This window comes from Grampus griseus (assembly GCF_964374135.1).
Source record: "Grampus griseus genome assembly, chromosome: 11".
NCBI lineage: Eukaryota > Metazoa > Chordata > Mammalia > Artiodactyla > Delphinidae > Grampus > Grampus griseus.
In genome coordinates, this window is record NC_139005.1 from 52,844,627 (window position 1) to 52,859,225 (window position 14,599).

General features: G+C 46.3%; 1 protein-coding gene across 11 annotated transcripts in view; it reads right to left on the bottom strand.

Annotated features, from left to right (window-relative positions):
* Window positions 1-14,599, bottom strand: part of GRIP1 (glutamate receptor interacting protein 1) — a gene marked incomplete at both ends in the record, with an annotated part of 697,367 nt that overhangs the window by 19,938 nt on the left and 662,830 nt on the right. For all 11 annotated transcript variants that reach the window (XM_082666950.1, XM_082666958.1, XM_082666956.1 and 8 more), the window contains one exon: window positions 14,314-14,547. In XM_082666950.1, coding sequence (XP_082523076.1) covers window positions 14,314-14,547 — 234 coding nt within the window. The remainder of the gene's footprint in view (window positions 1-14,313; window positions 14,548-14,599) is intronic.

Below are 14,599 nucleotides of genomic sequence, written 5' to 3' on the forward strand. Positions count from 1 at the left end.
TCATATATCAGTTTGATTCCCAAAGTTATCCAACAGTTGAGTGAACAAGCCACTGCCATCCAGGAAACAGAACAAGCCCTAAGACACCAACTACCTCACCCCGAACACAAAGAGGATCCTTTTTCTTGGTTGACCCTCGTCCGTCAAGCAATACAGATACTCAACCACACAGGAATAGGTAACATCTCTGACTGCTTTCTATGTGTTTCGCCTGGCCGGCCACCCTTGGCTGCTGTCCCACTCGACCAGCCCTTCAATTCTACTTCCCACACCTCCCAAAACCCACCTTTTTCCCCGTTAAAAGTCCCCATGCTCCTTGATTCAAAAAATCTCACCATCTGTTACGGCAGCCGCCCAAATCTAGCTGATACTGGGTTTCTTTGCAACTCATCCCTCACGGTAAGCACATCAATTGAAGCACCACCAGGCATGTTTTTGTGGTGCAATGGTTCCCTCACCAAAGAGATCAATTCTTCCTCCCCCTTCCCATGTATCCCCGTTACTCCCGTCCCACAACTCACACTATATAGCCAAGCCGAATTTTCCTCGCTAATCATGCCGCCCTTTACCCGACGGAAAAGAGCTATCTTTCTTCCTCTGGTCGCAGGCATCTCTCTCGCCTCCTCCCTGGTCGCTGCAGGCCTCGGGGATGGTGGGGGGGGGAGCTCTAACACATAGTGTTTCAACATCCCGCGACTTAGAACATAAGCTCCAGCTAGCCATTGAAGCCTCCACCGGCTCCATCTCCTCTCTCCAGCGCCAAATCACCTCCATAGCCCAAGTCGCTCTCCAGAATCGACGAGCCCTGGATCTCCTGACGGCCGACAAAGGAGGTACCTGCCTCTTCCTACAGGAGGAATGCTGCTATTACATCAATGAAACAGGACTCGTCGAAGACAACGTAAAAGCCCTCCATCGCTTAAGAGAAGACCTCCAACGCAAACACCAACAGTCCGCCTCCCCAGTTCCCGATTGGTGGCGATCCACCCTCTATACCTGGCTAACACCAATCTTAGGCCCCTTAATTCTCATCTGTATCTTGCTCACGTTTGCTCCCTGTTTTCTCAGGTTCCTTCGCAGGCGCATGGAGGAAGTCTCCCGGGTGGCCACAAACCAAATGCTCCTCGGTCCTTACACCTTGCTTCCTACAGGACACCCCACTGGTCTCCCCTAAGCCTCGGACCTCTGGTCGCCTGACTCCCCTTTCGACGCCCCCATTCAGCATGAAGTAGCCAGAGACCAGAACGCCGCCCCATTACACCAAAGATGTCGGAATGTAAGGCCAACTGGCCCGAGGCAGGGGAACACAATCAGATTCACAGGTTGCATCAGACCGAAATTCTCCGGACCACCCAGTTCCAGGAACTGACCTGGGGACTTTGCACCCGGCCCAGCCTTCCCGCCTTTCGAGGGGCGGGACTAACGGTCCCCCAGGATACACGAAAAGACCACCAAATAAGGAATACCCTGCGCCCTCCCAGATTCACCACACCCCTTTCCCTTCTTCCCCTATAAAATCTTGCCCAACCCTCGCCCGGGCGCGACTTCTCTGGCCCCTTTCTCTCGGACCAGTGAACCTCGCCCGGGAGCGCTCCCTAATAAAGCTCACTTGAAGCTTTCCTCTGTTTCGCGGTGCAGTTTGTTAAGATCCGACCTTACACCGCGTACCGCAAAAAAAAAAAAAAAAAAGCAAACCAGATGCTACTGTCTCCACCTAGTTAGCGGAGCAGATCACACAGACGGGGAAATGAAAGCTCAGAGAGGGTTAGAAACTTGCCCAAGGTAAACAGTAAGCAACAGAGAAGTGGTTCAAACCCAAGTGGTTCTGACTGCAAAGCATGGATCTTTGCATGGCTTACTACCTCTTTACCTAGCACGTAGTTGCTTAATAAATATTCATTGCAGAGAAGATATTTTAAGCCCCTCTAGAATTATGATTTTACCTTAGGCCATAGGACAGGAGAGTTTTATGTGAGGTGGGAATGTTACTGAGATATAATTGACATACAGCTCTGTAGAAGTTTAAGGTGTATCACATAATGACTTGACATACATATACTGTGAAATGATTACCACAATAAGTTTGGTTAGGAGAAAGTTGTGTTTTTTTTTTTTTTGGCCATGCAGCAAGGCATGTGGGGGTCTTAGTTCCCCTACCAGGGGAACCTGTGCCCCCTGCAGTGGAAGTGTGGAGTCCTAACCACTAGACTGCCAGGTAAATCCTGAGAAATCTATTTTTTAAGGAAAGATTTCAAACATATTCAAGAGCAGAGATGCTAGGACAATGAATCCTCATATACTCATCGCTCAGATCCAACAAGAGCTCACTTACTTCATCCCCCCGTCTTTCATCTTCTTTGGGGGAGTATTTTAAAGCAAATGCCAGTCCTCATGTCATTTCACCCTTACATAACTCAGTATGAATCTCTTAAAAAATATAATCATTTTTTTATACAACCTCAGTGCCATTAATTCAGTCACAAAATCAGCACTTATTCCTTGATATATTCTAATATCTAGTCTATAATAAAATTTCCCTGATTGTCTCAAAGTGATTTTTAGAGTTGGTTTGTTCCAGCAAGGCCCACGCATCGGTGTTAGGTCCCTTAAATGTCCTCTTACCTAGAGCATGCCCCCATCCTTTTTTCCCTGTGCTACTGACTTACTGTTGAAACCATGTCATTCGCTCTGTAGCATGCCCTTCTGTGCCCCATTTTCCTTTAAAACGAAATTAGCTCTGGTTGCTTGAGTTGAGTCAGAATCAGCTTTGGGGGGAGGGGTAGATCACAGGTAGGACAATGTGATTCCTATAACAACACATCACTCAGTGTCTAGTTGTTCCACTTTGGGTGGGTTCGGGTGATGACAGTTTAATTCTCCCATCATAAGGTTCCCCATTAAACTTCAATTTAATAGTTTCATCCATTGATGACCATTGTCTGAATCAATAATTTTATTAGGGGTTGCAAAATGATAATCTTTTTATGATCTCTTACTATCTTCTATATGAGCTAGAATTCTTTTGTAAAGAATTCTCATTTCTTCAATTAGTGCTGTTTGGTTACTCTGAAGTAGTTTGTACAAGAAAGGCAAAATGAATGCTAATTCTTTCATTTTTAAAATAGGGAATTAGTGCACTAAATATTTCCAATGGTGTCCCAATGAGGTTTTTTTTTCTGAGGTGAGGGGTAAGGGAATGACCTTTTTAAAGTACATTATCAATATGAACCTATGGGTTTTTATATATATGATATGTTACGATCAATTGCATCATTCTTTTGGGCGCTCAAGTTTCCTCATCTTTGGCCAAGGGAAGTCCTTCATATTGACTTCATGTTGTCCTTTTGATATGACCCGTTTGCTCTGATAAGTTATTTACTTTCTGGCACAAGATATCATAGACTCACCATGAATTTCCTGCCTTGATTGGAGGAAACACTTCTGGTTTACATTCTAGTCCCTTTCTTCCCAAACTCATGTTCCTTTCTCAAAGGGAGGAAGGGGAGGAACAGGGAGAGATGGGTACAAAGGAGGAGGGAGTGGCAGTGACAAATAGCTAATATGGTTGGTGATAGTCTGCTATTCTTGGGACTCTGTTTACTAGTGGATGAAATTACTCTACTCCAAGGTCCCTGCTTATATGCCTCTCTTTGGCTTTGTGTGTGGCATCTCCTGTCCTTATGCCCCCTTTCCATCTTTGTTCCCAGTCAGGTTCTCTCTATGTGACAAGCAGCACCAATGGGGCGGAAGGTGGTACGTTCTCGTTATCTCTGTTCCACGAGGTATAGGTTTGGAGAGCAGTCCCATGGACCCTCTGCATATGGCTGGTCAGTAAGAGGACTGGCATCCGCTCTGCAAGTCAAGCCATACTCTTCAGTCACATCTGAGTCTGAGTCACAAAGCCTATGCTTGCAATGGACATGAGGAAGCCCGACTCTGTTTTAGCTCTGAGATATGTTTCTCAATACAGTGAACCTGAACCCTTGCATGTGGGGTACATTTGGTGTGGGCCTCAAGTAATAGTGAAGTTCTTCATTGCTCAACTGGCCTGTGCTGCTTGGGTGTTTGCTCCACAGGCCAGAACCCAGAAGGGGCAGAAGGATGAGTGTCACCAAATACTGCCAACACCAGGCAGTAGTAATCCGTTAACCACAACAGTAGAGAATGGATGTCAACCAGAGCGGGTTAGCAGATTAGCCCATTAACTGTAAAGTCACAGTTGTTGGCTAAGAGGCTTAGCTCTCCTGAGCCTTAGACTTGATGATATAGCTTTATGGCAAACTCTTCAGGATGAGAGGCTAATAAAAGGTTTAAAGTTGAAAGTAATCTGTTTCTCTAGAAAGATTTCCTAAGGTTAGAGGAGAGTGAATTTTAATAGCCAGCCCTATGGTTCTCCTGGAAATAGCTTGGAAATAGCAAATAACACAATGAAATTTTAAAATGATACAGAGGTAAGATTCCAGGAATCAATAATTCACAAATATAGGACACATAGCTGGTCTCAAAAGCAGCAACAATAAATTGTGCCATGTAGCTGCTGCCCTCCTGTTTAGCTGGAGATGGGTAGTGGTTACTTCTGATTTATTTCCTATCCAAAAGTAATTCTAAGGATTCCAAAGTTTAAGTCACAATTTTCCCCCGCAGATGAATCCCTTCACCAGGAACTTTCCTATATATGACTGCTTTTGACCTCCCAACAACTCTGTGCAGCAGAATCATGCCCTTCCTACGAACGAGGACACCGCCCCTTGAACTTGGTGAATGGACTTGTCCAGTTAGAATACATAAGCCTGGGGATTTCAGTATTAGAATATCTGACCTCATGTGCTGTGTTCCTTCCACCAAATCATGACTTTTTTTTCCCCTCGACATGCAAATCTCCTAGCTGGTCAGGCAGTTTTTATCCATTTCCAACTGCCCAACCAACTAAAGATGAATAATTTATCACATCTGCTGTAGTTCTTCCCATCGGAGCCCTTCTGTGGCTTTCCCCAAGCATGCGGCCAAACTGCTCCCAGCTGCTGAGAGTTCTCTGTGTTCCACCCTAACCCAAGTAAATCAAGATTTTTCTTGCCAGGTCTCCATTCTGTGCTGACTAGAGGATGCCTCCGGGGAACGGACTGTGAACACAACGATAGATTTTCTGTTCTAAAAGGGCCAGTGAGTCTCTTGGAAGGCAACTCTATGGGCGAGGATACCCTTCTACGAAACCCAGTTCAACTTTTAACCATTCATCACAGCGCACGCTGCAATGGCCTCTAACCCTCCTGAGAACAGAAGCTTTAACAGGAGGTGTCGGGCTTCACGTGATTCAAGTTGAGCCTTGTTTTGTATTTCTAAGCAAGTCTATCTGCTTGCCTGAACAATGCCCTCGAGGCAAAGATCAGAAACCTAATGCCTGTGTTTTCATTATTTTTTTTTTTTTTTTTTTGCCGTACGAGGGCCTCTCGCTGCCCTGGCCTCTCCCGTTGTGGAGCAAAGGCTCCCGGATGCGCAGGCTCAGCGGCCGTGGCTCACGGGCCCAGCCGCTCTGCGGCATGTGGGGGCACGAACCCGTGTCCCCTGCATCGGCAGGCGGACTCTCAACCACTGCGCCACCAGGGAAGCCCCTGTGTTTTCAGTTTTGACACAAGTGAAAAGCCTCAGCGGCAGAGCCAACTCCCCCCACCTGGATTTTAATGGCAACCGTGTCTACTCTCTTGAGCACGTCAAGGCAAGTGGCAGCCATCCCCAGAAGCAGTTCCTAAGCCCTGGCTGCCTGTGTGGCTCAGCCCCTCCACCGATGGCCTTATCGGAGATGGTTCTAGTACTTCCACAAATTACCGGGCATTTGGGTTTATTCTTGCAGACACCACTGGGGGGGGCCCTGTTCCTTTAAACCTGACAATTCAAGTAATGTTGGTTTTGAGCACAATCCTATACTACCTGTGGGGCTGGAAGAAAAAACTAAAGTACGGCTTTTCCAGCTGCATTCTTCCAGCCCAGAGGAAGCCATCTTGGATTCTGCCACTTAAGTGTGGGTTCCAAGATGAACAGGGTCAGGAAAAGCAGCTGCTGCCTTCCTGTCCAGGGGTCTCGTTGGCAGAGGAGAGAACTGGACGGACAGCAGCGTCAGACGCTGCCTCCTGTTTTCTGGCAAGCATGTGGCCCCATGAGCTTGACAAACGGGGGCTCAACAATGGGAGAGTCAGAGCTTGGATGGTGGCCCTAAGTCTGTGCGTGTCAGGGCTGACTTGGCCCTCGGAGAACTAAGTCCCAACCAAGGAAGTTCACAGTTTTTAAGATCCATGGTGGATTGAGGGCTGCTTTCCCAATTCATCTCAGAGGACCCTTGCAGCTTTCATTTCACATCATACCAAAGAGGAAAGAACCAGATCATTCTCCAAACCTCCAGGAGATCAAGCCACGCCACGGGCAGCTGATAGACACCTAGTTACCGTTAGCTCTGCCCCTAGCCCTTTCTCCTTGCCCAGCCAGCACCAAGTCAGCCAGCCTGGCAGAGACCGTTCCAGCACCTCAGCTCAGGACTGCCTGCTGGCCCCTCTCCACACCTGCCTCTGCTCTCTGGCCCCCAGGGCTGTTCTGGCTCTCCTCCAGCTCCTGTCTCTTCCTGAGTCCCCCTGGCAACTTACTGACCTCCATAGCCCTCAGGCCCGTGTGGGCAAGATGTCCTGATCACAGTTCGAACATGTGTGTGTGTGTTGGGGGTAGGTGGGTTCCCTACACCAAGCAGTCCTGCAACACCAGCTGAGTGTCCTACAATTCAAGTCAGTTCTGACATTATCTCCCTGGTGATAGCGTCAGACTCCACAGGTTAAGGGCTCAGTCTTACAATGTCACTTCACCTCCACCCCAGCATTTTAGACAATTGTCTTCAGACACGGGTTGTCACCCGTGCCTTTGACCAACCAGCTATGTCTCAGAGGTTCCAGCAGCCCTCTCCTTGGGTTTGACTAATTTGCCAAAGCAGTCTCACAGAACTTACCGTATCACCGGTTTATCATAAAATGGTACAACTCAGGAACAGCCAGCTGGAAGCGTTGCTCTGGGGCAAGGTATCCGGGAAGGGCGCAGAGCCTCCGTGCCCTCTGAGCGCACCACTCTCCCCGCATCCCCTCCAACCTGAAAGCTCCTGGAGACCCATCCTTCCGGGTATTTATAGAGGCTTCATTACACGGGCACTAAGTCATTGGCCTTTAGTGATTGATTTCACCTGCAAATCCCCTCCCCTCCCTGGAGGTTGGGGGTGGGACTGAAAGTTCCAACCCTCTAATCACAGGATTGGCTCCACCGGCAAGCAACCCCTATCCTTAACTGCATCTAAAGGGAGCCTCATTAACATAACAAAAGATACCTTTCTCACTCTCAACACTTAAGAAATTCCAAGGGTTTTAGGAGCTCTGTGCCAGCAACTGGGACCAGATCAGATGTATACTTATTATAAACCACAGTATCACAGGTGGTCTCCTTGATTCAGGGACCACCTGCACCTCTGGGTGAGAGGCATCCCCTTCACCCATCCTCTGGGCTTCTGGGAATTTGGGGGCAGGAACTTGTCATTCGGGAAGTATGACAAATTACAGCGGACAAAACTCCCACTGCACTGAGCACTAAGAAAGTTGATTTTATTTCCTCATTCCAGGTAATGCTGTGGTTTGACACTACAAAGATCCTCAAACAAGAAAGAGCTCTGTGCTCCATCTAAGGGGAAGAAAGACGGCAGCCCTGGGCTAGCCTGTTATCAATGTCATCCTCACCACAGCCCGGCCAGACACGCAACAGACACACAATAGAGCAGAACGATGGTGGAGGAAGAGGTCCAACAGGCTACTCTCCAAGGACCTGGACATTAGGGAAACAGAGTGACCCTCAGGGAGCCACCTCGTTTGTAAAGTGAATATCCCGTAGGTAACAATATTTTACAACCTATTCATAAACACATTTGATCACAACAGAGACAAGAAAAAACATCAGAAAAAGATGAATGATCCCTAGGCCAGGGCTAGACTTAAGGGAAGCTATTAACATTTCTGGACAGAAGTGAGAGATCAAAAACAGATATCAGGCACACTAGACCACTGCCTAACAAGCCCGCCTAAGGGTCATCTGAGTCTAGGGGACTGCACTGTTTGACTTAGCATTTCTATGGCTCAGGGCTCAGACTCTGTAAAAGTGGATGGCAACTTACAGGGAAGAGATACGATGCAAATTGAGTTCTGTCCCTCAGAAAAGATAAGTTCAAAGGCCTTGCTTTTATTTCCCTGTAAGTCATTAAGCAGCTTTCATTTTAACTAGGAAATCTTATTTGGCATTCTTTTTTTTTCCCTCCATGGACTGAGATATATATATATGGTATAGTTTCTTTATCTTCCCTTTGAACAAGCTTTTTCATCCTGCTGTCATTCCTCATTAATGAGTTAAAAAACACTTTTCTTTTGCACGAGCCAATCATTTGTTTAAGAATTTTGTTTTTTACATTTTTGAAAAGTAAGTCTTAACAGAATCACAGACAAGGGAAGCTGATTGAAACAATCTATTTTGAGGACTGTCGGGGCTGGAGGTCATTACTCATATAAAACATACAACCTAAACTCCAACCCTTGTCCTATAATTCCACACTGATTGTCAGCTGCCCCTGGTTTTACAAGGAGAGAATATGCTTGTCAGACTGATGTAGTGACTAGTAACTAGACACACGTCCATTTCTCTCTGTAAAGACATTCTCATTATGGTGTACACCTCCATCTCTGGAGGCTCTAAGGCAGCTGCCTGAATCGTGTTTAAGGCTGGGCTCCTGAGGAGATCTCATTTTCTGGGTTTCTGACACTGTAGGGCTGAGGTAAGACTGAATGGTGACTTCACCTGGGAAATGCTATTTGTGAAGTCTCCTCTCCTGATAACAGGTGATCCCTCCTCTTTTCTGCTAAGTGAGTAAACTGAAGTTCAGAGAAGTGACGTAGCCAATGACTGTCAGATTGTGACCAAACCTCTGTCTGCCTGACAATTTACTGGATCTTGAGTGCCAACTGCAAATATTCGGTGAAGAAAGATGCCTGTGCCGGAATAAGATATGTGTTTCCAGTTCATATTTCCTCTTAAGGCCGAGCCTGTTCCTGAACTGGGGAGAATATTGCAAAAGAAGTGGGCTTTAAACACCAAAAATGACACTCCTTCCAAGAAGTGAAACAACTTGATCATATCAAGAAGAACAAAGATCCACTCTCAAAACACTCAAATATATTGAAATTGCAAAGTGAACTTGGCTGAGAGAAAAGTTGATGGTAGCAAAAGCAGCTACAAGAAATACGAGACTCAAATGTTCACGGGTCATGCCATCAGCAGCCATAAATGAGAGATGATGCTGGAAAATAATTTTAAAAAACCTTTCTGTAAAAAAATAAATAAAAACAGCTGCATACAATTAAGGAATATAATTTTATTGAAAAACACAAATGACACGGACTTCGCTGGCAGTCCAGTGGTTAAGACTACATGCTTCCTCTACAGGGTCCGCAGATTCGATCCCTGGTCCGGGAACTAAGATCCTGCACGCCACGCAGTGCAGGCAAAAATAAAACATCAAAAGGAAATGATTTTCTACGAAGTCCAAATGCTCTGAATATGAAGAATTTTCTACTCTACTGAAAAAAAAGTTTTTTGCCTTAAAGTATGCAAAGAGAAGTGAGGCTAGAATTCATCTCAGAAATAGATTAAGTGGACACCAAAGAATATTTAAGTTTCAGAAGGAAAAGAGGGGTTATCAATGAACTGTAGCTAAGATCACAGGCTCCTTAACTGCAAAGAGAAAAAAAAAATCTGTGATAAGCTATAGTACAAACCAGAATTCATTTTAAAGGTAAAACTTCAGAAGCTCCAGGGCCAAAGATGCAACCTCATTTCCCCTTTTCTCAGCCACTATGTGTCAGTGACTCTGATTTCACCGACACAAAATAATCACCTCCTGTTAGCAAAACCTAAGGGAGTGATTCTCAATCCTTAGGGAGCAAAAGAATCCATTAAGAGGTTGTTAAAATGTAGATTCTTGGCCCCCCACTCCCAGAAAGTGCTGACCAGGTGAGTCTAGGTTGGGCTTAGGAACCCGCGTTGTAACAAGCAGTCACGTGATGATGGTAGAGATCATCAGAGGTCCATATGCCGAACTATTCTCTAAGGCTATGGTGCCCAAACTTTTGGTGGAGACCCATTAATAAGTCTTGAAATCAGCTTAATGGGACAGCATTTGAAAACAAACAAAGATGTTAAAATAAACAAATAAATAAATAAATAAAAGAAAACAAACAAAACAGAAAATGTTAGCATACAGTCAATTTTTGGATTCATTTACATATATGAACGTGGGTGTATGTGTGTCCTGAATTGTGAGGCAAAATGTATTTTGGACTGTGTCTTAGCCAAGCAAGTTTGAGAGGCAATGGCCTCTGGAGACACGAGTATCACTTCCCTGGGACTCCCTCACTGTCTACCTGCCATGCCCCCATCTAAGTACCGAACCGTCACTCCAGCGCCAACTTCCTCCTCCAACCACAAAGGCCCAAAAGGGAAGTGAGGCTGTGGTGCTTTGTTCAGCGTCAGGAAGGATAACTAGCTTTTCAGGTTCAGGAATGCACAGGGTCGACCTCATGGAAGACCTGCCGGGACACGGCAGAGCCTCAGACGCAATGGATAGTGTGAAATAAACAAAAACCATGTAGCCTGTCACCTGAGCTCTGCATTTTCAGAAGGTCTGAAGGAAGAAGAGGTATTGGTGAGGAGGACTGGGTGGAAAAGGAGGGGCAGATAATGGAGAGGAAGTTCCAACTCAAGAAGCTGGAAGATTAAGGCCACGCTCTCTTCTTTCTGTATCAGGAGACGGAGTGGTTTTTGCTTTTTGTTCGTGTTCCCCAGGAAGGGGGGTGGATACCGGCCCATTCATTCCTATCCTCTTGAGGCAGCTTCTAGTGCTAGTAAGAGTTTGTAGGTACTGGCTTCGATACGGACAGATCCACAACTTGTCCTCATGGCCAGCTTTCACCAAGTGGCACACAGCCACGAGAAAGACGGCAACTAAATAACACCAAGTGTGTTCGGAATGGTGTGCTATTAACCCTACCCAGCCCTTCCACTCTGGTCTTTGCAGCCCCTTGGGAATTCCTCCACTAGGTCTATGCAGAAAAGTCCACCCAAGGGGCTCAGGGAACTGAAAAGCAGCCTTCATTCCACTTGCCAAGCTGTGCAGTCTTAACTTGGGGTTATTTTTAACTTGAGGAAGTGATGTTTTTCTATTTCCCTGGTCCCCTCTCCACACCACCCCCCCCAAAAGAGTACCTTTTCCTCACTTCTGTGAAGGTTTAGTACAGGCTAATAGCACCCCAAGGGGAAGATAACTCAATTGCATCAACAAGGCACTGTGCCTTTTCATGGTGTCAGGTAATCCTCCAGTGTTCAAGGGATGCCCATATTCAAGACACAAGCGCAATTACCAGTCTCTGCTCTGAGTAAAGTGACTCTTCTAATGACTATTTCTCCTCTCAAGCATTTCAAAATTGGAGAATGTGTTTAACAACAAACATGTGGACGGCCTATCAGGGTAACTGAATTCACTTAAAAAAGAAAAGATACCCGAGATGTGAACATAAAACACCCCCAGAATTCCATATTGTCAGGCGGCAGGCTCCTCCGTTACATTTTCACTTAACAAGATCATTTTGGGTGTCTTACGATGCCCAGGACACCACCTACTTCTGAGCATCTTATTTTGTTTGGTATCAATCTGGAAGACGAGTGAAGCCACATGGGAAATGCACTTACTGCTACCATTGAGGGGAAATGACTGAAGTGAAGGAAGAAAGAAGTAACCCATTTATTAGGTCAAGTGGGTCCAGCGGAGTCTGTGATCTGTGGCCTCTCAATTCACACCCCCCGACACAAATTTTCCAACCAGTCCATCCTCTGCCACTCATTGTGCTGTGAAATGCATGACGCCTTTTTTTTTTAAAAAAAAAAAACAAGATCTATTTTCAGCACATTTTTTAAAACCTCAGCTATAACAACTTGCACAGCCAATTGACTGTCGTTATCTTTGCTAACTGCTTTCAGTACAGGAGGGATGGGGAGACAAGCCTTTTGTATTGCTGGGCTATCAGGAATCTCCCTTTGAGGAGACTGCTTCACTCCAGAAGGAAAAATGGCTCTATTTTATACTTGCTATTTCCCTATCCTGCAGCTGGAGGTAATAAATATCTGCTAAGAAGCACTGTTGTGGGAGGCTAAAAATAGAAAGAATATAGCACACAGTAGGCACTCACTGGTATCCTTTTCCTTTGGTGCTGAAGGAAGGTGGGTTACCCAGCATGCTCCCCTCTGCCTGGGCAGTAGACTTTTAGAGAAGAGGGGAAGGCAGGGTTCCTAAATAACCGAGGGAATCGGGAAGGGCCAGCCCTTTTCTTGGTACAGCAGAATTAGCAGTGACTATGCAGCTTCTGCAATTTAATCACCAATGGAGTCCTTACAGCCTCCTAATGGTGTTTGTCAATTAGCAGATTAGGATATGTGACAGGTGGTGAGGGCTGGTGTTTACCAGACAGACATCAATTCACAGTAACTGGATAAACAAACTAACTTGTGATACGGGGCTAGAGCTGGGTCCCCACCCTAAAGTGTCAGAAACTTCTTTGCTTTTCTGTAAAGTCTGTAATGCCTCTTAATGCACAAGGCTCTCGTTGGCAGATCTGCACTCCCTCAGTATACTGCTATCTGTGACATCCTTTTGTACATGTTTTTTTTTTTTTTTCCGGCACGTGGGCCTCTCACTGTTGTGGCCTCTCCCGTTGCGGAGCACAGGCTTCAGACTCGCAGGCTCAGCGGCCGTGGCTCACGGGCCCAGCCGCTCCGCGGCATGTGGGATCTTCCCGGACCGGGGCACGATCCCGTGTCCCCTGCATCGGCAGGCGGACTCTCAACCACTGCGCCACCAGGGAAGCCCTTGTACATGTTTCTTTCTGTGCTTTGGAATGCCTTCCCACCCTCCACCTTCCTGCGGAGTCAACACCTGCATCTAGGAAGGCTTTATCTTCCTCTGTAGTGGGTTCAGGTTCCTCCCCAACCCTGCCCGCCAGCCCCCTACCTCGTGCCGTCCCTCAGGGCAGCCTAGTCTAGCGTCTATTGTACTTATCCCACCATCTTCCCACTGTTTCCTGGACTGTCTCGCCATTAGACCATGTGCTCCCTGGGGATTTATAATACATTCTTTAAGTAAATGAATGCACAGTCTATGCATTGAATGAATGAACGAATGAATGAGTGATGAAAGAACGAACCCAGGATTGGAACACAGAATTCAGAACCCAACTTCCTATACAATCCTTTCTTTGACTATATCCGTTGTCAGCTGCAAAACGGCTACTTTTAATAGTTAGGGAGACTGAAGTCGTTAGAGGAAAAAGGGAGTAGTTGGCCTTTACCTCCTCTCAACCTGACATTTATATGCTCTTCTGGGTAAGACCGATAACTTATCTCTAGTTAACAGATTATTAACTACAGAGAGGGTCTTGGCTCTCAAGAAAAGTAGGGTGAGATTGTTACCAACTATACATCCTTATGTATTAGCAACAAAACAACAAAAAGCATCAGAGCTCTACAAAAGAAAACCAGAGAAAGCTCCCTCCCACTGCTTTCCTTGGCCTGGGCTCCACAGACGCTGTCACCTACACATGCCTTGTTCAAACTCTGCCAGCAACTCAGATTCAGCTGTTTGCAATCATAGGTTTTCTTCCATGAAGCAAAGTGAGGCAACTATCATAACAGAGATGGAATATAACCAGGGCTTACCCTGTCCTGACCCAAGACATCTAAATGACATCTCAAAGAGAACTTCATGTCCCCTGAATAATATAACTGTCTGCTGAGAAGTCTGTAACTGATGATTAAGCCTTCCAGCGTCACCCCTGAAACCCCTTTTCAGTGAAGTGGGAGTGTACGACATTTAGAAAATCCTTCCCCCTTCCAATGAAGTTGGAATAACAGACCAACTCATTCAACCTCCACGTGACACTAGAACCTCAAACTTCGGTGAGAAGATTTTGGCCATAAATACATTTCTGATAAATTCACTGCTTGAAAGCCGGTGTTCCCCGTTTTATGAGATCACCTCTCAGAGCTCACGTTTTGAGAACAATCGGTCTCTGATGACCTGCCTTTAAGCTCTAGCTTCTCTCCTTGGTTGAGCCCACAGTAGAATGTCATGATCATGCTTGCCTCGGGGTGGCCACGCTGAACAGAATGTGACCCTAAGGGAAGGAAAGAGAGTTTCCTGACCTTGTGCAGCTCCACAGGAGTAGGGGACATGATCTCCTTCATTTCCTGCTTCATCTTCCTCAGGGTGACAGACTTCCTGCCCACATCCGAGGGCAGAGTGTTGCTCCGAGTGGTCTGGCTATAGTGTGGCCGCGAACTGCTCCGTTCCTGGAAGCTGGCCTGTCGCCCCAGCTGACTGCGAGGTGTAGGGGCCTCGTGATTCAAACTCATCGTGCTCCCCGACATGATTGTTGCCTGTGGCATTGACAATTTTCAGAAACAATTAAGCCACGGACTAAGAAAAGCG